The sequence below is a fragment of the Psittacula echo genome (assembly GCF_963264785.1).
Source record: "Psittacula echo genome assembly, chromosome: 2".
NCBI classification, from domain to species: Eukaryota; Metazoa; Chordata; class Aves; order Psittaciformes; family Psittacidae; genus Psittacula; species Psittacula echo.
In genome coordinates this window covers 3,478,974-3,503,484 of record NC_137737.1, presented here as the reverse complement: position 1 = coordinate 3,503,484, position 24,511 = coordinate 3,478,974, and the positions used below count along the sequence as shown (strand labels likewise).

The 24,511-nt window shown below is 41.4% G+C and overlaps 1 protein-coding gene across 4 annotated transcripts in view; it reads right to left on the bottom strand.

Moving 5' to 3' along the window:
• The window catches only part of UBP1 (upstream binding protein 1), a 33,834-nt gene extending 10,014 nt beyond the window's left edge, over positions 1 to 23,820 (bottom strand). For 3 of the 4 annotated variants that reach the window (XM_080639524.1, XM_080639525.1, XM_080639526.1), the window contains exons 1-7: positions 23,171 to 23,820; positions 14,286 to 14,437; positions 10,416 to 10,492; positions 8,504 to 8,609; positions 7,778 to 7,884; positions 5,837 to 5,989; positions 5,581 to 5,691 (exon numbers count right to left, since the gene is read on the bottom strand). In XM_080639524.1, coding sequence (XP_080495650.1) covers positions 5,581 to 5,691; positions 5,837 to 5,989; positions 7,778 to 7,884; positions 8,504 to 8,609; positions 10,416 to 10,492; positions 14,286 to 14,437; positions 23,171 to 23,283 — 819 coding nt within the window. In that variant the 5' untranslated portion in view covers positions 23,284 to 23,820. Of the gene's footprint in view, positions 1 to 4,937; positions 5,046 to 5,580; positions 5,692 to 5,836; positions 5,990 to 7,777; positions 7,885 to 8,503; positions 8,610 to 10,415; positions 10,493 to 14,285; positions 14,438 to 23,170 lie in introns of all 4 variants that reach the window. The other variant, XM_080639527.1, reaches the window with a different exon arrangement.
• Between the last annotated feature and the right edge of the window lie 691 nt (positions 23,821 to 24,511).

Sequence of the window (24,511 nt, the reverse complement as noted above, 5' to 3'; positions counted from 1 at the left end):
AGGTTCAAGGAACAAGGAAGTCTAGCATTGAAAGAAAAAAGAGAGAAAAAAGGCACCACCACATATTCTTCAAGTGTCTTCAAGCAAGTAAGCTTGAGCTGCTTATGCCTCTGGAATCACTCACATGCACAACTGTCCTGCATTTCACAAACCCACTGGGTTCAGAAACAGGGTCAGACAAATGCCTGGGCATCAAATCCATTAACACTACAAAGATTCAGCAGGGATTCTAACATCTTTCTAACACCCGCAGGAAGTTTCTGGGCGCTGGAGGGTTACGAGGGGAACGGATCACAGGCACAGCCTTCCTGAAACAGCATCTGCAACTGCCACCACCAGGAACAGGCAACTGAACATCAAAGACTCGTGGCCTGATCAATCAGGATGTTTCTTACACTCTTAAGCACAACTCCGAGTTAACCAGAGGACATTCAGCAAGCTAATGATACTAACACAGAAGTCCCTGGCCACTGGACATAGAGAGAAAAATGTCACCCTGCCAAACGGAAGCATCCAACTCTGTCAAAAGCTGCCACAGAAGAAAGACCGGTATTAAATCTTTACCTGTAATGAGGAATGAATATATACTGGTCAATTTGCAAAGCTGGTGGCTTTGGTATCTCGAGACTAACTGCCCTCCATTGCTACTACACTGATACAACTGTGCTCCAGAAATTGTGTCTTATTTCAAACACTGACTAATTCTTCAAAAGGAGAAAACTCTTTTGGTTACAGATCTTTAACACCCTTCTGTATAGGCCATAAAAGAAGTTACACAGTGTTGACCAATTGCTTCACTGAGCTATAAAGGAAGACAGGAAATCTTTCCAAGTAGGACTTTCAGGTTCAGGATATGTAGCATTTAAACCGGGAATGTTCCTAATTTCTGAAAAATTGCAAAATCTCAAGTTATTCTAAGCCACTGTTTGATGTCATTCCTCTTCCTATTTCCCATCTACCTGAATCTACCCAAATTCATGCTTTACTATACAGTAAAACTGAACTTTGGCAACAAACTCCGTACTATATTCACATACCAAATAAACACAAACCCAAAATATAGTAAGTCTAATTTGGGGAACAAATTGGGCACACAGCATCATCTTTAGAGAACAAAGGAGCAATTTTATTACAGCTTTTTTATTGGATGTATAAAATATGAGGTTAGTGCCCAAAACAACTGCAGCTGTTGTGTGCAAAAGCAGAACCCCTTCTGCACATCTGTTATGGAGGCAGAAGTAGTCATTTCCAAAATGTGAAGCCAGCCACTCTGCACAAGCTGCTTGCTATTGACATTTGCTATATGGAGTATAGATACAGTATTTCTTTGGCTTGTTTCTCCTTACATCCTTACATTGCCAGTTTTGCTCCAGCTGCACTTCCTAACTCATAGCCTCTAGAAGGTTTTATACTCTATATTTAAGTCACTTACAGAAAATATTTAGCTTCTGCACCAATCTTCCATGTCCAAAACTTAATGCTCCAACCTATTTCAAGGTCTATACCTAAAACCCTTCTAACCTCCCTTCATGTGCCCTGTAATCAGTTCCACCTGAAAAAAATTACCATTTGACCAAGTTTAATCAAATGACAGCTTTATATATTCTAGCTTGAGACATAATGTAAAATAATATAATGTAATATGATAAATATAGTCAACATAATATGATATACTATGCTATAATGTAAGTATTATATGATGCATTACATAATATATATAATATAAAAATCAACCAAGATACTGCAGACAGAAAGAAGTGTCTTTACAGACACTGTCTTAAAGGCCCAACTATCACAATACAATGCCTGCTTTTTCAAATTCAAAGCAGGGGAAAGAATCTGGTGGGTTTTTTTTTTTCCTCTTCTTCCTTAGATCAGCTCTAGCTTCTATATATTCAGAAGAGTAGAGTCTAGATGGAATTCTTATGAAAATGAATGAGAAGGAAAGCATGGGTGACGGTGACAGTAAAACAATCTCTGGTTTTTAGGAAAAGATAGGAGTAGAGTAGAAAGGACAAACTGCTGTTGCACCAAACTCTTTGTATTGAGTTAGAATCCCATACAAATAAAACTGGAAAGAAAATACATTACATTCAATGCTTCTTAAAGGAAACACAGTAAGAAACCAATCTGGCCAAATCAGATTGTGGCTGAGCTCCAAGAATCATACCAGGGGCAGGGGGAAAAACAAAAAGAAACAGAATGAGACATATCCAGCAAACAGAACAGCAAAATATTGGAGGGGAAAAATAGTAACACCTGTGTACAAAATGAGATGCAAAAAGCAAGGGACAAGAAAGACAGCCTATATACAAGGCTAAGTGTAGGAGGAAGATAACAATACCCAGTTTTGAAAAGGAGGAGAATTACAGACTGCATCAACCTACATTCTGAAATTCAAGAAAAGGTTACAGAGAAGTATTTCTGGGTACCAAGGAAGCAGCCCTGGGTAAGTAACAGCACTCCTGACTTTGTCAAGAAAAATACACTCCAAACAACCCTGTTTTCCTTCTATAATGGAGCTACGGTTCCCCAGACACGCTAAGTACAAGATTCCATCTCATATAAAGACACCATATGTAAACCAGAGTCAATTCTCATACTAAATGTAGGGAAACAAGTCTTCAGTTTTTGTGTCTAAGCTCCTCTGTGACAACTGTACTAGTACATAGGGTACATCTACTCTGCACGAGGGAAGTCTGATGACAGCCAAACCTTCCGATGGCTACAAGTGGGAAGACAGAACTGCTCAAAGTAGAGACATGCATCATCCCCTGTCCATACTGACAAGGCCCACAAGAATCAGCCTGTCTGATGACAAGAGAAGGTGGCTGAGGAATTGGCCTTCAAGCTGTAGATCACACATTTTCTAGATCAAGCAAACAAGTTACACACTGAACTTATATAGTTAAAACCAGTACTGAATGAGTGTATACTGATAATCAAGGTTTCACTGAGAATACACCAAAAATAGTGTTTCATGGCATTTTGTATGGGCTTGGTGACTTTTCATGGCATTTTGTATGGGCTTGGTGACTTCTAATTTGCTCATGATAAAAATTGTTGTCATGATGGAACAGGCTGTGTGCTAAATCTGCAGATCATAGCAAGTTAGCAAGGCTGAAAGCATTTCATCCTGCAGGAATGGAAGTCAAAATGGTCTCAACAAACTGACCAAATGATCTCAAACCAGTGTTTTATTAAGGGCAAATGTCCAACAGGAACAATCAACTGCACAATTAGGAGAACTGGAAAGCTGTACACAGTTGTTATTCCAAAACAGTCTGTGGGTTATCCTTCAGCCCAAGCAAGAAGTCAAGAAATAAACACACACACATAAAGCACATTGCCTTGGGAAAGGCAACAGAAGTCCAGTACTACCTGTCTTACCTCAACTTTTCTTTGCTATAATTAAAGTAATGCTAAAGGAAGCTCAAGTGTTTCAAGAGATTGTTAAGAATAGGTTGGACAAGTTTCAGGTATCATTTGGTTACAGTTCATCCTACTCTGGACAAGGGATTTGTTATATCTTTTAGAAGTACCTTTTCCTATATTCTTCCCAGAAGTCACAATCACTGAATGAAGTACTTATAACAACAGAGAGAGAGAAGAGGAGGTGGCAGGGGAAGTACAAATCCCTCCAGCAACCAGCTTCAGAAGACACTTAGAATCATAGAATAGTTAGGGTTGGAAAGGACCTTAAGATCATCCAGTTCCAACCCCGCTGCCATGGGCAGGGACACCCCACACTAAACCACGTCACCCAAGGCCTCATCCAACCTGGCCTTGAACACTGCCAAGGATGGAGCATTCACAACCTCCCTGGGCAACCCAGCCATGTCTTCTAAGCCATGTCTTCTAAGTGAAAGTGATAAAACACCCATTTTTCCTGCCTGTACCCCCCCTCCAGGGCTATGTGGAACAAGTGAAAGGATGTCTGCACTGCCAAAGAATTGTGAATGCACATCTTAAAGAAATCAAAACCCCAACCGCCAAGAACAGTAGAAGGTAAATTCAGGCAGCTCAATGCTAATAATAGTTTCAGGGTGTAAAAAGACCCCAAATCCTCCAAAGAACCCATCTGACTTCATACTGCTTCTTCTCTCCCACCTGGTTACATGGTTTATAAACAAGAGGCATACACTGAAGTATTTTATAACCTAACTGTGAAACTAATGTCTGAGGGAAAAGAGTCAAGGCGGTCAATGCCTGCACACTGCAGGGAAAGAGCTGTCAGCGCATTACCCCTGTTCAAAGAACAGTCAATTGTCTTCCACAGTCACAGTATTAACTGACATTTAAACTTGCCAAATGGACGATGCAGAATTGTTTCTCATCTGAAAATGTACGGTCTCAATGAGACTCACAATAAGAAACACCATTTAAGAAATCCTGGAGCGTGCAGGATGTGTGCTGAGATTCATTTGGGGGCACATACTTAGAGTGCACGTACCATGAAGAGGTACTGACTCGTCTGAACTGCAATAAACCTGCTTAAAGCACAATATGGAGCTGGCTAAAGGAAAAAATCAGTAACTAACGACCAATCATCTGCAATACTACATGGTGTTTTAAAAACACTGACGTACATGGAAACTTACATTGAATCTAAGTACAGATATTGAACAAACCACTAAATTTCACCAATCTTACTTCTAATTATACACATACAGGAAAGCAAAAAGCTGTTTCATTTAAAGTCACATAAACGGAAAGCTCTTTACTTTTAAAAGTTACACAGTCCCTCTGCAACAGTTTAAGTGTTAGATTTAGGAAGGATTCCTTTGCTGAAAGCAAACATGGAGTAATTGGTATACATAAAAGTAATAGTAATACACAACAATCAATGTTTTTACTTTACAAAATGGAAGTTTCTCCTATATCTAACACTGTACAAGGTATCTTGCACAATGAAAAGGTAAGCAGAAGTCCCTTACACTGCCTCGCTTTGCCAGAGAATCACCGTAGTCTGCTGGCAAAGTCCGCTTGCTGGACTTTTTCTGCTCATGTTCAACTGCATCTTCAATTATAGGCTCAAGCCTCATCTGGACAAACACCAAAGATTTGGATCAATTTCTTTTCATTATAACAGTGAGGAAAGATCTAAAAGCCTTTTAGAAACTTCTGAAATCTTTAGAAAACTGCACAGAACTCACTGATGTTTAAATAAAATGCAAAAACCTGCTGAGGCTCTGGCCTTAAATTCAGTGATCTCCAAAACCAGAGATTCTGAAGCTCAAATTTGGCAGATAATTAAACTCTAGATTCCCCCCTCTTTTTTTTCCCCTCCAGCTGCAAGGTTTTTAGATCTGTACCAAAAGACTTGCTCTAGGGTTCAGTGCCGTCAGTGTTAAAACACACTCAGATTGAACACAAGCACCTATCTAGTATCTAAATGAAAGTTTACTAAACAAAGAACTTAAAATGGAATGTTGCTGTTCACTGGACAAGTTTGTCAAAGAAAAAGCTTATCTTTGTATAGAACTAATTCTTCCCCAACCCTTCCAAGACTACAGCTAAGTAATAGGCCGTATCTATGTATTTTCTCCTCAGTTAGCAGATGCAAATCTAATTTGTTACCTCTGTAAGAACTGTGGTGTCATATGAAGGCTGATACTTTTCTTTTTCATGTGCAGTTCGCTTTTCCATCTTCTCTCTGTCTGTTTTCTGTTTCCTGTCTGCTCCTTTTGGCTAAAAATGGATAGTTACATGAACAAAAAGGCAAGTGGAAAATGGTTTTATAATTGTAATCTGAACTCAGAAGTAGTAAGATAAAGACATCCCCCATCTTTATGAGAGCTTCTGGGAGACTTACTAAGGATATGTTTTCGGTTACCTTAAAAACTTTGATTTGACAACTGGCTGAATGCAGATGATCTGTATATTCTCCATTTTCAGTCTGTTTAAAAGTGTCAACCTGAATCCTAAAAGGAACTCCTTTCTCTCCTCCATGCTTACGAGGGGTAAATTCAGTGCTGATACAATGTACCTGAAAAAAACCAACCACCAAACAAAAAGGACCTTCAGAAGTATTCTAGACATGGATTTTACTATGTGTTACCAACATCACACACATTTTCTAAGGACAAGGAACAAATTACCCAGCCTATCTGAGGACCAAGCTGCAAAACTAACATCTTACTCCTCTTCATACCCATATTGAAATGAAGCCAAAAACACTGTATTTGAGTTGACAAGGGAGAAGGGAAAACAAGGAAGTGTGTCACCAAAATCTCTCCACAAAGCAGAAGTCATTATAAGTTTTTATTAAATTGAGACCTTGCTGGATCTTAGGAAAATGTATGTAGAATCATAGAATAGTTAGGGTTGGAAAGGACCTTAAGATCATCCAGTTCCAACCCCCCTGTCATGGGCAGGGACACCTCACACTAGGCCATGTCACCCAAGGCTCTGTCCAACCTGGCCTTGAACACTGCCAGGGATGGAGCATTCAACACTTCTCTGGGCAGCCTGTTCCAGTGCCTCACCACTCTCACAGTAAAGAACTTCTTCCTTATTATCTAATCTGAACTTCCCATGTTTAAATTTTAACCCATTCCCAACAACTGTAAGATACCATTGTCCAATGCATTATAGCTAGAATAAACTTGAGTTACTTGTAATAAATACTACCACACTGGGTTTATAAGCTAGAAATACCCTAAAAGATATCTAAGGAGAAAATCAGTGCAACAGAAAGAGTTATGATGCATCTTACTGGACAGTGCTCCCAACTTTTTGGGTTTTTTTTGCTTCCTTATAGAATTTTAAGCAAGCCAATGCCACAATGCTTTTTATTTCCTTTGGCTATCAACAGCAAAGACCCACAGACTGGAAACTGAAGCTTTAAGTGTGTAATCAGTGCTGCTATGCTGTGCTATCGAGCCTTCAGAATAAGTGAACTACACTTGCATAACCATAATAACCAGATCCATTTCATTCAGTCTGTTATTGCTTCTAAGGAAGCACATAAACAAAAACATCCAGTAATTTCTCTCACATTTCTTCAGACTACATTTTAGTAATTATGTAATTCTTAGTAGAAAAAATGGCTTCAGCTGTACTAGACTGAAGTTAATGTACTTGCAGTGTGGAATCTAACCTATTTTAGCAACCTCAGTAACAACTGCTGCTACCTCAAACTTCATACCTACACCTTTTTATAGTAAAACCAGATCTGAGACAAAAGTAAGCTAAAAATTCCAATGCAAACCTGAACATTCTATCTAAATAATTTCCAAAGACAGCATCCTCAACTGCCCTGAATATCAAATACATAAATGACAAAAATCCTACCCCAAGGAAGCCTACTGACGCAGTAAGAAACAGCTTTTAAATGTCTGATTTAAAACTCTTTGTAGCACATTACTTTTCATTTTGTATCCCCAAGCCTGAGTCTTTGCTGCAGCTCACCACTAGGAGAGTGGGAGACTCAACTACAACAGAACCATCAGTGATGACAGTTATTTAGAGGGATATAAATTAACTCTGTAACTCTGTATAACTCAATATTTTAACCTTGACAGCTTTATTCGCAGAACTTTCTGAAAGCCTTTTATGTAAACTGTCTTTAAAAGATGCTTCTATAAACCCAAGTGAAATTGAAAACCCTGACTAGGGACCCTTACAGAACTATGAACCTGTGTTTATTTACAAAGCTGGTATTTACTGGCTATCCCACAAGTAAGAAACCAGGAAGCCTCAGACTGCAAATATGCTACTGTTTGTGACCTGAAAGGCACCAAACACAGACATCCAGTCAAGTAAAATTTCAAACCTGAATAAAAGCAGATGTACATTTTGTTGGATCCCACAAAAATTCAACTGCATTGAGCTGGCTTGGATTTGTCTTGATATCAATGACTCCAACAGACATTGGAATATCTATTAAAATAAGTAGTATTTGTTTCAAAATAGTCATATTCCAAGAGAACACTACACATAAATTCTAATACAAGGTTACCATCAGCAAACACAGGTAGGGTGGAAAAACGTGGGCTTTGGTAGCTTGACCATAAGCCTGGAAGCAGTTTCTTAGGACTGATCTGAAGAATCTTTGTAGACTCAACATACAAAGTGTTCGGGGTTTGGGGGTGTTTTCTGATTCCCTTCCTCACCCTCCCACCCCCCCCATACACATGCACTAAAAATGAGCAAGTTACTCAAAATACAGAAACCATGTTGGTGCCATTTCCACAATCTACTAGAGAAGTTATTTTGACTGTGTTCTAATTACTGTAACATTTAGCAATCACAACTAGGAAGATTACTGTGTGAGGCTGTAGGTGCTACCTTACTGCTTATCTTGCTTCTGTAGCACTTGAAGGTTTTAAAAGAACATGAAAGTGGTGGAACATTTACATTCAAAATAAACACTACGACAAAGCAGCATACAGAAAGCTGGTCTGTGTGTTTTCAGGAGCCCTAGCATACATCTGACCATGATCAATTTCAATTTGGAAATGGATTTTCTTCAAGTGTCAACAGAGAGAAACAGTTATACCTAAGTCAAGAAGTCTGTCCCCAGGGCGGTTCCACTTCCAACCTTCTAGCTGCTGGTGCTCTGTATATTGCAACCTTCGGTCATGGAACACAACTCTGATAATACTCTAAACAAAGAAGAAAGCAAGCATCTGATGAGCCACAAAGTTACTGCATGTTTAGAAACAGCTTGAAGATAAAGCATTAAAACATTAAAAAATAGCAACAGTGCCAAAGAATATATATTTACAGCAAAAAAAACTGGTAACCATCAGTATCCCAAAATATTCTGGATCACAGAAACAGAACTGAGCAGCACAAGAGATTTGACAATGAAGTAAAAATGCAAAAGAGAATTACATGTGGTTGCATATTCTGAAGGTCACTGTTAATTACACCCAGTGAACTGAGCAACACTGACAGCACAATACCAACACTGTGTAGGCAACACCAACTTATTGTAGATACTGAACACAGAAGACTTAATCTGTTCTAAAAAGCAATGAATATAGTTTGACCTTTCTTCTTTTCACTCCCTTTCCTCGTATTTGTCAGCGTATTTACAACAAATCCATGATTTTCAGTACTAGTAAGAATAAACAACCTCACCACTTTCCCAACTATTCTAGCTGAAACATTAATCTAAAAATACTGCACAATTGATGCAGCCAGAAGCAATTAACCAACAATACCTATTTTTGTAACCAGCTCTGGTGCAACTGTGCACTGAAGTCATATTCTGCTACAATACAAAGCAATTTGTCATACAGAGGGGGAAAAGTACTGTACCTATTAATTGCTACTGAACAAACAAACCCCCAAATTTCTATCATTTTTTTCCCCATTAGTCTATAGTAAGGATTAAAGTGTCCAAAAAACCCAAAAACTTTTAAATGAAGTGTCTCTTCAAGGCACATTGCACCACCTTGGCTTTATTTCAGAGCTAACAAGAAAGCACATGTGCACATGTGAGTACATGCACACGCACACACACCCCCTCTCCTTTTGTCCCTGCAAACTGGCAGGTTTGGAACATGAAAATACTGCCAAATACCATCCTTCACCAACAAAAGTACTGGCATTTCAGTATTTAAGTAATGGAAAGTTTATTGATGCAGCATTACAATATCCTGGTATGATAAGATTTATTTCCTTAGATTTTTACACTGCTTTGTCCTACTCTACCTACCAAATGGCTCATCACTAATATATGAACCTGTAAAATTACAGCAGAGACAGAGCCCAAGGCTATAAGGAAACAGCAAAACAGTCAACGTGCTTATTACAGCAAGCCAACATGCTAGGCTGTATAAAGGTTTAATTACACAACTCAAATCCCAGTTTTATGCTTGTGCTTAACACTTCCTGAAATTATACCTGAACAAGCATCCCACAGGCAAGAATAAGGCACAGGACTACACAAGCAAGCCAAAGTTCATAAATTACATAGCCCAAAGTATCTAGTGACAGCAGGAAAAACAAAATCCATAAAATGTATAGTCTGTAGATTGGATTTCTCTCACCTAACTACAGACACCTAAATTGAGATCACTGTTCCTTTCACTGTGTGCTTCTTTTTACACAGCTGAAAGACATGGGCATATTTAGTGGAGATTTATCTCATCTTAAACCAGATCAGACTGCAGACCTTGTGACAGGTACATGATGTGATAAGCTCAACTTTAGCTATCTAAAGTTTCATGAAATGAACCCATTAATAAATGGGGAAACGCATACGTGTATATTCTTTTTATTTACAGTAAACTAGAAATAACAACACTAGGCATTAGGTTCCACTGCGCCCATATTCTTTTGTTGGTTAGATCAGCTGGCTACAAGCCTCCATGAATCAGAGCCCAATAAACAGTTAAAAACTACTCTGTCCATAAGCAAGCACCAGAGGTTTGTTAGTAGCACCATCTAGAGAACTTCACCTTCACCAGTTTTCCATTGATCTCTGGTATGTCTCCAGCTTTTCGATTATCCAGCATCCGTATCTCATAGGACTGACCTTTAAAAAGAAAAGATTTGTATCAGTAGAAGCTATTTTTTGTTTAATGCACCTCAGCTAGTGTTTGGTTCACAGGACACAAGATTCACAGTACCTGAAACTTCTTTTTCAATAGCAAGGCTCACTTCACAACACAGGAATTAATGGAACAAAATGACACTTTTTGGTCCCCTTAAAACTACAGATACTTTCAAAGGTTAAGTATTTCATTTCACAAGAAGTGTAAGCACTTGGTTCTCTAGTATTGATTTCCAAAGCTGTATTCCTTTATTTTTGAAACTGATAAAAGGCAACATACTGAGAACCAGGCCACATAGCCTGGGTCTTCTGAAACAAACTCCTGCACAATTTTTATACTCTTTCTACAACATACATGCTACTCATCCATGTTTCCTTTTGCCCACATACCTGTTGACTTCATATGATTTTTAGGCTTTGTATGACTTCAGAAATAAGCATTTGAAAGAGCCAGTTACTGGTTATTTGAACAAATATACGAGCAAACCTATCTCCCCAGTGAATGTGATGAACTGGTGTGCTTCAAAAAAGACACAGCTTGAAGTAACTTATTTGAACTACAGGGATGTTTCTTCTTCTACTAAGGGGAGCAGCACATACTTATTTGCAAAAATCACGTTTCCCTAAATGCAGGACAAAACAGGTTTCAAACTTCACTAAGATCAAATGCACTAAATTCATTACCTTCCACATTACCCTCCAAACTACCTTTGCATTCTAGTGTATACTACATTTAAAAGACATTTACTGACTTGCCCTACAAGGCAGAAGTTCTGCTGTCACAGCCCTGTGATGAGCAAAGGATTTCTTAAATTCCTTTCATTGCATCATAGACTGAGTTACCTCCAAACATGGGCTGTGACAATTAATACCCTACACATGTACAGACTTACTTTACCCCAGCAGCATCTGATCACTGGTAAGACCATTGATTACATAAAGCCATACAAAAACCAAATGAACCTAGTGCAGCTGAGTAAAGCAATAGATCATTCATCCCCCTTATATTCAACAGGAGAGAACTTCTTTCCTGTTAGTAAGATCTGTTCAACAACCAGTGCTAGTTTACTCACACATAACATATGTAAATCCATCTGCATCTATAGACAGCCATTTTTTCAATCTGGCACTATTAATAAAAGTTTGGAAGTATTCCTCTGTTCTCTCTCATCGTTTATTAGAGAGGGGAGAAAAGAAGAAAAATATCCGACTGATTGCTCAAGAAGCATTGTTAACCTTTCATAGGTATAAAATAATACTAAAACTGATGATTTGATGGAGGTAAAAATCAAGGAACCTGACTCAAAAATAGGATGGGAAGTTTTCAAGACAAATGGACAGATACGTTCCAGTCTAGAGTTTTGAATCTGAAAGTGTGCAAGTGCTGTGGTGCTCGCTGCGTGTGGAAGCACCACAGCACTGATTTTAGTCATCTCTGCATGGGAGCTAGGTATGCTGCTTCCTTTGCTCTTTCCTGGAGAGCAGCCAAAAGAGCAAAGCAGCGCTTTTGCAGGACCCTCTTCCACAAAAACCACACAATGGTCAAGTTTGGAAGGGACTTCAGGAGGTCATCTTGTCTAACCCCCATGCTCAAGCAGGGCCACCTAGAGCCAGCTGCCCAGGACCCAACACATTACACAAACAAATATATCAGTACAACTCAGTGTTGCAAACTGCTCCTGATTTTAAGCTGGCTTCACAAGGGAAGTTGGCCAGCTGTTTTTACTTTTCTCCATGTTTAACTAGAAAAAGGGCATACCAATCCTTTCACTTTTTGACATCAGGAAAAGTTACCAAAGATACTGAGAACCAGAAATGCGTCTTTGGAAAAGAAATCTTTACATTAAGAGATTTTCAAGGGAAGAAGAAACATTTACAGTCATTTCAGACACTTAAATGGCAAGCTGCCCTTCAAGGCAAGATAGCAAGCACTTTCTTCCTTCAGCTTGCAAACCTGTGCTGGCTTCCAACACAGAACTGAGCTTCAAGAGAGGCTGGATCCTGGCACTGAAGAAAGCAAAGTATATTTCTACAGAGCTCAAGGTTTATAAAGCTTTGTAGCTTTTTAAGCAGTGCAAAGCATCTTGCTGGCCCAGCATACTGCTGCAGTTGTGCTGGTTTTTCTCCTGAAGAGAGCACTCAAGCTATCAAGTGGTTAAAAATAAACCTGACAAAGCAAATGGCTGAACACTGCAATTACATGTTTGTAAGACACCAGAAATCACCTACAGCACATCCACTATTTGCACTAGTAGAAGAGTCAAATGATGTTTAAAGCATATTTAGATCAACTGGACACTGCAAGATGAATCACTCAGCAGCTTTATTCACATGGAAAGCTGAAAGTGATGCTTTGTCATCATGACAGTATCAAATTATACACAATCTACTCTCAGATTTAGGGCTCTAGTACACAGTTAAACAGTTCCAGGCATGACATGCATCACATAATCATGACATGCATCACATTCACAGTACTATAAGCATTTCAACTTGAGCAAAAAGGTTATCCTACCAAGAAAACACATGCAAAATGTAAAAGATACTAATTCCAGCAAACCTAGTAAAGCAATTAGTTAAGTTAAACAACTCATCAGACAAAAGAAAATTCATCAATACGTATTCTGCACACTAAGGTAGTGCAGTGCTCAGACAAGCACATGATCTAAGAAGATTAACTGTACCAAAACATGGTAGGATATGGAAAAGAAATGGTGAATGTAATTTTTTTAATAGTTTTTATTTTTCATACAAGTCATTCTGCAGGACTGTGTCTTCTAATCACACTGCCGTCTAGTAAGAGATTTGGGGTCAAAGTCCACGAGGAAAAGAAAAAGCAAAACTAATGATCCTACAGCATGGGAGCCAAGGGAGTTGGGGAGAGGGGGGTGAGTGTACAAAAACATTGATATGGTCCAAAAAAAATGATGAATTATACGAGTTCAGCATACCAGCTGACTAAGACTAGGACACCAATGTCATTTCCAGAGGTGAGGAAGGTTTTACCACATGGCAATGACTATATTCATATTATTTTAACAGCAGTCAGTGCCCTCTTTGGAGGAAAAACTGAATTTTCATGCAAATCAACTGCAGGCTATGAGGGAAAAAAACATCAATACTCACAGAAAATACTTACTGTTAATTTCTGATAAATATAGGATAGTGAAATTACACACAAACTACAAAGGTAGCTGCACTTGTGGCTTCGATTCAAACATAATACCATTCTGGGCAGATATACATAGATAATTTGAGAGTGATTACAGTGGCCTCTGTTATGAAACACTTTGTTTAGAATTGACATTTTAACTTTTATTATGACTTTTTGAGGGGGTCTGTGTGTGCCTTAGCAATTTAATCAGACTGTACTTGCATATTACCAATCAAGTTTAAACATGAATGCCACATTAATCCTGTATTTTAAGTTGTTACTGCCTGAAGTTTGCCTCCTATTAGCTCCATCAGGTTGCTTTTACTGGGGGGAAGTGGGGAATGGAGAGGGGTAACACACGGAGGGGTGAGAAAGAAATAAAGGAAAACCAAAACCAAAGCAACAAAACAGCCTGTAAAAGGGAAGTAATGACAGACTACAGCTATGAGACTGCAAGCTGGACAAAACAAGATTACTAGTAAGGTATCCAGCCTCATTTCCTACATGCATTTAACTCTGGATGTACCCACATGTATCAAAACATTAAATACAATTCTAGTTTTAGACTTGCACCAGAAGCTGCATGCGCTATAGTTATGCCTGCAACATATGTATACCAACCTTGATTCAAGTACGTCAGAGTTTCATCATATAATTTTACAGCTGGAGATGTTGCAGCACACATAACATACTGGAAGGGTGGATGTTTGGCTTCATTTTCTTGTGGAAGGCTGGAATCTTCCTGTTTGAAAATAGGCAGTGCCAAAACATCACTGAAAAGAACAGAAATAACTCTGTGAGACTGCTGGCCCTGTTTTGCCTGAAGTTAAAGAAAAAAAAAGAAGTTGTTTGTAACTTAAAAAGCCACAGTGGAAGACATACAGCATTGTGTCAGTTCATTAGTGAAACCAATGTGAGCAGTATCCAAAACATTTCCCACCAAAATTTTAGGCTACAATACACAAGCAATGCTTTGGGACCCAACCAGACAACGCAGTTGTGCTGATCCTCTCAAAATTTAATCTGCAGTTCTTGTCTCCACTGAAAAAAGTTCACTCTTTGAACCTGTCAGCACAGGCAAGCTTGTCTGAGATACATGCAGTTCTCAGCTTTGAAATAATACATTCCTCAAAGGAAGTTAGGTACCCCTCGAAAGTCCCTCTCCCCATTTAGTACCATTACAGCTAAGCTATTAATTCTGTTGACACTGCAGATTTTTCAGCCTCAGCTTTTATAGGGCTTTAGCATAATGAACAGCACAAAAATCATTGAGCAGCTTCACAAAATAGAAGTTAGAGAAAGCACATGCCAAGATTCACTTCACTTACAGAAGACAACCAGAAAAACCTGGAAACTGACAGGTTTCTGAAGAGTAAAGAGCAATCCATGCTGACCGCAGTAAGAGCATCATTACGGCCAACAAACACATCTGCTTTCTGCAGAAATACTCTGTTAGCAATAGTCATATCCCTTATATACAGTAATGCTGTTGCATAAAACTTCAAAGAGATTACTGAGTTGTGCTCAAAGTCTTTTTCTTGCACTGAAATTTTGTTCATAATTAGCTGCAGATCCATGAAACTTTCTGTGAAAATTAGTTTCTAAACTGATGTAAGATATCTCACATCACCTCACTTGTTGATTTAGGCTTTAATCTATATGCATCTTATTTGCTTCTTTTGCACTGATCACAATCATAACTTTTTTGTAACAGAATTATAACTATATCTGTATTACACTATTATTTATGCATTGTACCCTAACATTTTCAAAGTAAAATTGCCTTTTTTTCCCCATTTCTCATCTCTGTGAGAGCCTGCTTTATCTAAAGAGAACTCTGTAAACTCCTCTTGATTTCCAGCTCATATCTGGAGAATCAAAAAGTACCAGGAGCATAATCAATTTAAAAATTGAATTTACAGCCAATATTTTTATGTCACAAAAGGTTATTGTATAGACTTGGTCTATGTAAATACTGGACACGAGAAGCGCGTCTGGGACACCCTAACTGTTCTTTCAGAGCATGTGCCACATCACACTCCACTCGCTGCCTGGGAAAAGCTACACTGACCTGGAAGAGGAAATACTTATGAATAGTGAAAAAGCTTAAGACATTTGTCTGTACCTTGTAGACACTATCCCAAAAATATCAACTAGAAATAAGACACACATATGGGTTCCTTTCCACTAGGAAAAAACCTCAGAAGATGCTACAAACAGGCATGAAGGCCAGGCTGGATGGGGCTTGGAGCAACCAAGTCTAGTGGGGGGCATCCCTGTCCATGGCAGGGAGTTGGAACTAGATGGTTGGATGATGATCCCTTCCAGCCCAATGGCTGATACCTTCCAACTAGGTGGTTGGAACTTTGGGTTGGACGATCCCTTCCAACCCAAACCACTCTGTGGTTCTGTGAAAGCAGGACAAGGCAGGATACTGTCTGAAAAACCAGTGCGAGCCTGCTGAACCATCTTAGCCACTTCTGATGCCAGCTCCCCAAACTGAAGCCCATAAGAAGCTGTATTCCTTAACTAGTTACAGAGGAAGATAATGTGAAATATCCACTTAAAGGAAGCAGACACTCTTAAAATAGTCACTTTACTTCCATAGAGAAAAGGAACATCATATCCAGAGGTAGGCCAGAACATTTCCTAGATGGGTGGACTACTGCCTAAGGATGACTCAGAAGAAACAACCAGATGCTTCATGCCTTGATGTCAGTCAAAAGGGCAGCATGAACAAAGGGCAACCCAACGCAAGAGGGAGCACTGCGACCAGCAGAGAAGCATCCTCCCAAGGCAGGACGATGCCTTCTACACCAGGAACCCAAGCTCGTCACACACTTTTGGCACATGAAGTACTAGCTAATATGTTTATGAAGAGGAACTTTAAAACAGAAAGAACATGGAAACAATAACAATGTTTAAACCACACACATAAGAGTCTAAGTGCAACACAGAAGGCATGCAAAGTACCTCACAAAATCAGTGACCTATAATTGTCAACACGTTCTGCAGCATTTGCTTTCACACAACACAAAAGAGAAGTGCTTTGTGTATTTATGAAGAATATCTTTCAAGCCTTACTTTTCCACAATTTAAAGATAAAAATGCATCTGGTCTAGCTTAAAAACATGTGCTGTGGTTAATGAACTAGTTAAATTAACAGACAAGGCATTGGAAGCCAAAAAAAATTACAAATGGAAGACAAATTTAGCCAGCTTTAAACCTGCTTTTGCTAATACTTACAAAGTGGTAATGACTAATTGCCACTGTGGAAGAAAGGAAAAAAAGAAACAAAAAAGTCATCCAACTCCTGAACCCTGCAATTTAGCTGTAAAGAGCATAATGTGCATTCTTAAATGCCATCATGCCATAAAAAAAGCTCCAGCAAATAGCACAAGGCAAATGTAAGGATCTTCATTAATTTTCTCAGATAGAAACATACATTTTTATTATAAAACAGTCTTCTGGGTCCTAGTACATTCCAAAGGAAAAGGGAAGCCAATTTCAAACTCCTTCCTAGACCGTCTTTAAATAAATACCGCTTAAATAACATTTTGATATATTCACTCACAAAGAATGAAATATCACTGTTTTCACATTTAAACATGCGCTTGTTCCCACCTAAAACCAGGTAAGAGCCACGTGCAATTAAAGAGTCAATAAGGTATGAATAAAGTATTTCAAGTTAAGAGTTTAAAGTGTCAGTGATAAAGAAACATTAACTGATTTACCACCAGCTATTAATTTCTCTTAAAAACAGTGATGCCTCTTTTTCTTACTTTCAACAAGGAAGCTGCTATGAAACACTTGGTCTATAATGCAGTCACCATTGTACAGCAATAGAGGATGACCGGTTTATTTGACATCATGAGCCTAAAAGTTCAGCAACGCAAAAGGTCGTCCGGGCACTACTGGCATAAAGGGTTCCTGCCACACAAACTGATCCGTGCCTACCCTTCCTTTCTGGGCTAGGTTGGAAGCTCTGTCACTATCTAGCATAGCTACGCAAGTGAGGGTGGTGAAAGCAGGTCATAAAAACCTCACTGCAGAGAAATCCCCATCCTACCAGACAAAACCTGAGGGCAGACATCGTAAGTCAAGTCCATTTCCTTCCTCAGGACTGGCAGTAACAGTGATACTGGAATGAGGATGTCTGTGTCTACTGAGGAAATCACTGGAATGGTTTTAAGACTACAAGGAGCATTCTTCCCCATTTGCTGAGGCCAAAGTGCCTGTTCTTTACCCTTAACACTACTCCAGCAGGGACCCTCCAAATTTCACAGTGGCAAGCATTGTCTACAAAGTAAAACTCCCTGCTCACACAGCACTCACAGTTCAGAGGAAGAAACCAACAGCAAACAGAGATTCAGTATTTTTAGTAGTCCTCTTTACCTGCAGTGAAGAACAGTATCTTGAAAGTGATAAGCTGAATATAATAGATGCTTTTATGCAGATCACATTCCTAAAGACTACATATAGATCCTAGATGTCAGCCTCTTCTCCACCTCAAACTTTACACTGACCCTTTATAAGACACACAGACCCCTCCAAAAAAACCCCCCAAACCTCCCAACAAGCAAACATACAAAGCCCACAGAAAACCAGAAGAGCAGGCCAGCCTCCTCACATCCAGCTTTTTTCCTTCAAACCCCAGGTCCAATTTCTGCATTTACAATGAGCCAACAGCCTGGCAATGCCATCACCTGCCCTCAGTGAATCCCTGTCAGGCTTCCCATTTCTGTACACCTCAGCATCCTTCAGTCATTTTCCTACTCACCCAGTGAAATCTGATTTCCCAATGCAGATCAGAGACAGGCACTTACTGCCAGCTTTGCCCAGGCTATTCAACATGGCAAAGAGCCTCCCACTGCAACTGAAGCCCCCACTGGCAGAGTTGCCCAGATGGAGGAAAAATCAGTTTTCCAAAAGAGCTGCTGTTGAAGTTATTTTGGGCTACAGCAGAAAAGAGCTTTAAGGAACTAATTCTGTTCTTTTTCTGCCACTGATAACTTTTGATCTTGGGAAGCAAGATACTAATTTACTGAGGGGTCAGACCATATGACCTTTAAAGGTCCCTTCCCACCCAAACTATTCTGTGATTCACTTGTCTCACCACAAGCGAACCTTGGACTTCTGGCAAGCCAGCTGAAACATAAATGAATAGCAACGTTCTGAAGGAGCAGCATCTTTTGTTAGACTTCTTGGTATCATTTGAAAAAACAGATCAAGGTTTACTCTCCTGATGGATGGAACTCCAAGACCAAAGTCTTGAAACTATGAGCTCCAGTAAGAAAAGTCTTACCTCAGCCCCCCACCATTTGTTATCTAAAGCATTCAACTGAAAGCATTCTTTCTTCCTAGAGGGAGGAGAAGATCTTCCCAGAAAAGCAAACAGAAACAGTCTTCATTCTACACCAAAGCAGGCAGTCAGCACATCTCCAGCACCCAGTCTTAGCCAGCTATGCCACAGAAGTGCATAAATGAGACTTCGCATGAAAGCAGGAAAGCTCAGAAGAGGAAGCCAAGTGCATGCTAACACTTGAACCAAAGCATCCAGTGGGATGGACCGCATGTGATAAGCTATCCCATGCTATGCAGGCTACATGAACATAGTACTGAAAGACCAAGAAAAATGTAAGTTATCATTTTCCCATGCTTGTGAAATGACTTTGTCAGGCACAAAATCACCTCCCTTCCGAACTTAAAACCCTCTTTTCAACACTATCTCTGAAAGAAAACCAACAAACCTGCCTGGTAATAATAGAAGGATCGCAAAATGAAGAACATCCTGTCCTTACAAGAACAGGAACGACATGTCACCAAAACTCAAAGTGACATTCCATCAGTCATCTGCCTTATCTGTCTTCTGGCTTGTATACTTTTGGGTGTGAGTACTAAGGCATTCAAGAACACGGAGGTCTTCTGAAACTTTAAAGCATGGTTTACAAGGAGAAATACCTTGAGAAAAATGCTTCTCAAGCAGTATCTGAATTACAGTTATGATCTCAAAGCCACGCTCTGCACAGTTAACAAAGGTCTGGGCAAACGATAGCCAAATGTAAGGGAACAGGAAAGCTGATAACCCATTCCCCATCCACTGTCCAAAACAGGGAGGTCTGGCAGCTGCAGCAACGTGCAGCAGCTATAGTACACACTGCTCTTATGCAGGAGTAATGCGTAAGGCATAAACGAGGGTTAACTTGCTCCTTGCTCTAATAGTGCACATCTATCCACCATCAGAGGTTGAAAGGGGAACAGAGAAGACAGGTATGCAATGTGAACTCTTTTCCTTAGGAATTAAACTGGTCTCCTTCACTTTTTGGAACACATTCACACAAATAAGACTGGGAAGAAGAAAAAAAGCAAAACAAAGCAAAACGAAAAACTCCAAACAAAACCAACGCCAGTGATCTAGAACATGAGGTTTATCTTTCTTTCAACAGGTTTTATCTATGGTAACAAAGTGAAGAGGTTTAGGTTTGTGGATTTTCTTCCTCAAATGTCTGTTTCCTGACAGTTAATTACTTAGCTGTGTGCCTGCACAATGAATCAAGCTCCAATTCTAATCAGTACATAAATTCTTAGTGCAATACACACAAATAGAACAGACCACTGCAACAGAAGCTTTTTAATGTATTCTGCAGAAAATACTGAGTACATCTAAAAAAATAAAAAGAAACATTTAAACATTTCAGAGTACCTTAAGCAACTATTCCTCTTAAAAAAAGCCAACATAACCAGCAGCAGAGTCTCAAAAGAGTGGGAGGCGTCAGGGGAAGCATAAACAGTCATTTTGCCTGTCAGAAAGTAACAGCAGCCACAGGGAGAACAGGCCCTGAATGAGGTAACTCCAGATTTTTATTTCTGCACAGCAACTGTGAAGTTCAGACAGTAACTGCCACGACCCACTCATGTTCATCAGAAGCCGAAAAGAGGATGTCAGGGACACGAAAGCTGTTAGAAGACAACACCCTCCCTCTCTTCTTCACCTGAAAACAAAGCTGTAAGACTGCTCCCCCAAATCCTAACAGACCAACTCCATAGTTATTTTAGCCTAAACTTTGGAGGAGTCCATACACAAAGCTTGCTCACCATTCAAGGCTCTCCCCAGCACTGTAAGGAAACAAGACTGACTGCAATAGGCTTCTGTTCTTTTCAACCAGCTCCATTTTCCACAGACGCCCCAAGTGTTTAGGAGAGGCAGCAAACTGACTGGATTCTCCAAAACTGGAGGATTGTCTGGACACATTTTTGAGCAGTCTTTTACATTTCAGTACCAAGAGCCATCCTTTTCAATTCAGCTTAATAAACTTCAAGTTTTAATCTAGCAATATACACCAGAACAGCTACTCCTGAAATAATCAAGTTCCATAACGACAGACTTCAATTTCAGCACTACAAATACCACTGGAATTGCAAGCATATAAATAAATCCATATTCTAAGCTTCTAAATTACAAATAAAAATTCAGTTATTAAGATACTTACACTCATTTAACTTCATTTAAATTGATTCATGACATGAAAAATGCAATTCTGCTGGAGAAATGGCAGTTCCTGAAACTCATCTTTCCAATGCAACAGCCTCCATTTTTTAACAGCTCACAGCAACAATCAGTGGTCCCCACAAGTACACAGCTCTTGCTGTGTTAACATGGACATGATGTCAGATTTGTCAGAAATCACTATGAGCATCATTGACAACTGAAGTTAACAGCAATACTCAAAACTCACTAAAGGTACCATGGTTTTAAATAGGTTTCATGCAGGTTTCTGAGGGAGGGAGTTAACACATCTGACAATTACTGTCAAGTGAATTGAATTTTGTGTTGAAAAGACAGTTTCTTATTGTATGAGAAGACATTAGAATGACAATCAGAACAACTGAGTGTCAAGATTTTAAGGAAATTTTGAGAGCTATTTAAAACCATGGGAATCTGCAGAGGAATTTTATCAAATTATACTACATTTAAAGCACATACAGGTCCTGGTTAATGCACACGAGCAGTTTGCTCTTATTAGAACAAACACAGGAGTAAGGATATTCTACTTCAGGGCACTGACTCAGCATCAACTTAAGGAAGCATCAACTGCATTATATACAACCCTAATAGATTAAAAAAGGTTTACACACAGTTCCTCCCAACAAAATGCAGAGGTATACAGAATGACAGAGATGGAAGAATGAATGAACCTAGAATGACAGAGATGGAAAAACAGCTCTTGAACAGCAGCACACGCATTACCCATTGGTGTCTGCACGCTGAAAAGCCATCCAGGCAGCTGCCATACAGCAGCCCACAAGAACTGGCACTCCACTGTGTGCAATACATAAAGACAGAAATGCTTAATAAAGTCAGAAATGGGGCAGAAGTGGAATACAATCCAGAGGAGCCGAATATAAAATCAGGAGTATTCTCATCAGGAGAAGAAAATAACTTTGTTCTCTGAACTGGCAAGTTCTCAAAGTCAATTTTTAATAATAAACAAAAATCAAGCCCCCCACAAAACAAAAATCCCCCATTAAATACATATCCCACCATAAACCTGCTGAGCTCACAATCCCAAACACGAGGAAAGGGGTCCTCGCTTCTATCTTTGAACAGAGACACTGCAATTCCAACACTTCACCTGGGAAATACTGCCTTCAAACACATATAACAGGCTGAAACTTGTGGTGGCCTCCAAGGTGATGCATGTATGCTAGGCCATCCAGACTATCAAATGCTAGTATTTTATTTCTTCAGACTCTCAAAATACTGACTAATCCTGTCAGAAACCCTTGGTCTAAAATGTCTCCCAGTGCCTCCAAAGCAGCTTTCCAAGTCGCTGAGGAACCATCCCGTTCTGCCCATGACCGAGATAAAATGTGCCCATTTCAAACCGGCACAGTTTTATCTTAACTTCGAAAAAGCACACTCAAACGGTATTTAAACACCTGTACTGAAAAATTCTGGAAAACAACCGAAAGCTAAAGAAACTGGCAAGCGGAGTAAGAACAGAGCTACATGGCAAGGGAATGGGGGGGGGGGGCATAGGAAAACGTCACTAAAGACACATAGTACACAGAAATATGGCAGAATAAACAGCCTGACTGAAGTACAACCACACTGCTACTCTATTAACTACGACAACGTTTACTTACTCGAAAAAGAACATTTATAAACGTTAGAGAAAACAGCTATCGTTTACGATGCACCAGAACTGCATTCACCGAGTACATGACGGTACTCTTACGAAACACGCGGTTTAAGTCTATAGCCGAAAGGCAGAGAAACGGCATTTTTACGGCAGAGATTACACACATGGGGCAAAAGCATCTCGCCGAGGGCCTGCCCACCCTGGCAGAAGGCCCGTCCCCCAGCAGAAGGGCAGGGCAGCCCCTCACGCCACCGAGCACACGGTACCGGAGAAGAGGCGGCAGCCGCCATCAGGAGGGAGGGCGGAGAGGAAGCCCCAGCTCCTTCCCGCGCTCCCTCCCAGAGCCGCCTGCCGCCAGTTTACCTCATGCTGTAGGCACCGGCTCCCAGCTCCTGCCCGATGCCGGAGAGGCTGGCGTCGAAGTCGTGCACCAGCCCAGACTCGATCACTTCGTCCATCTTCAGCACCCACGCCATCTTCCACCGCCCCCCGCGCTCCCGCGCCGCCGCGGGAGGAGCCGGACGGGGAGGAGCCGCTCAGCCCCAACGCCGCCGCCGCCGCTCCGCCGGGAGGCGCCGGGAGAGCGCGGGGCTGGAGGGGCAAGGGGGGGGTGTAGGGGTGAGGAACGCCTGCAGGGCGGAGGAGGCAGCGAGGGTTCGCGTTCAGCCCCGGGGGAGCCCTTTCCCCGCGGCGCGACCAGGGCGCGGGGTCGCTCTCAGCATCCTGCGCTCGCCCGGCCGCCGCGGGGGGCTGGGGACCGGGCGGCCGCCACCTCCTCCTCGTCCTCCGCCGCTTCCGACCGGACACGGCTCAGGGCCGCCGCTGCTTGTGCCACCGCCCGAGCTCCAACCCAGCCCAGCGGCGCCTCCCGCCGCATCATTCACAGGGGAGGCGGCAGCGCGGACTCCCGCCGCCACGACAGCCCCGCCGGGGGGCAGCGGCTGTACCGGGGTCCCCGCCCCCCGCGCGCACCTCCGGCGTGCCCTCACACAGCGCCGCCGCTCACCCCAACATGGCGGACACTTCCACCCCCGAGTGGCTGCCGGGGAAAGGGGACCTCCCCGCGTGCGGGGCCGCCGATTGGCTGGCCTCCGCCGGAGAGCCCAATCAGAGGAGAGCGAGGCGGGCAGACGGGGGAGCTCAGCCAATGAGGGGACACTTCCTCAAAGGAGGCAACGTCCCCTTCTCGAACCCTCCCCTTCCAAGCGGCATGCCGGGAGCGCCCGACCCGGAAGCGGGGCGCTGGGCGGAAGCGGAAGAGCGGGCAGGCGGGCGGGAAGTGGCGGCAGGGGCCAGGTACCGCTCCGGGCGGCAGAGCGCTTTGCCGCAGCGCTGCCCGTCTCCTCCAGAGCTCGGCTCACAGCCGTGTGCTTCCTCACCCCCTCCCGGAGGCAGCGGCCGGCCCGGGAGGCTGAGGTCATGGCGCCCAGCCTTGCCTGCGCCGCTTCGGCCCCGAGCCCTGGGGCGTTAGAGCGCACACAGGGCAAATTGTTTCACATTGACAGTAAGGCAGCTTCGTGTTCTCAGCGCAGAGTAAAGGTGGTGAGCTAAAGGTGCTAGGGGAAGAGAATCAGCAGTACCCGCCACGCAGAACAATACTTAGGTTTTATGTCTAGTATAGTACCTGACATAGACTATAAATACACTACTTAACACTGAGGAACAGCTCTCAACACCTCTGCATCCTGAGTTCAGAAGCCTTCA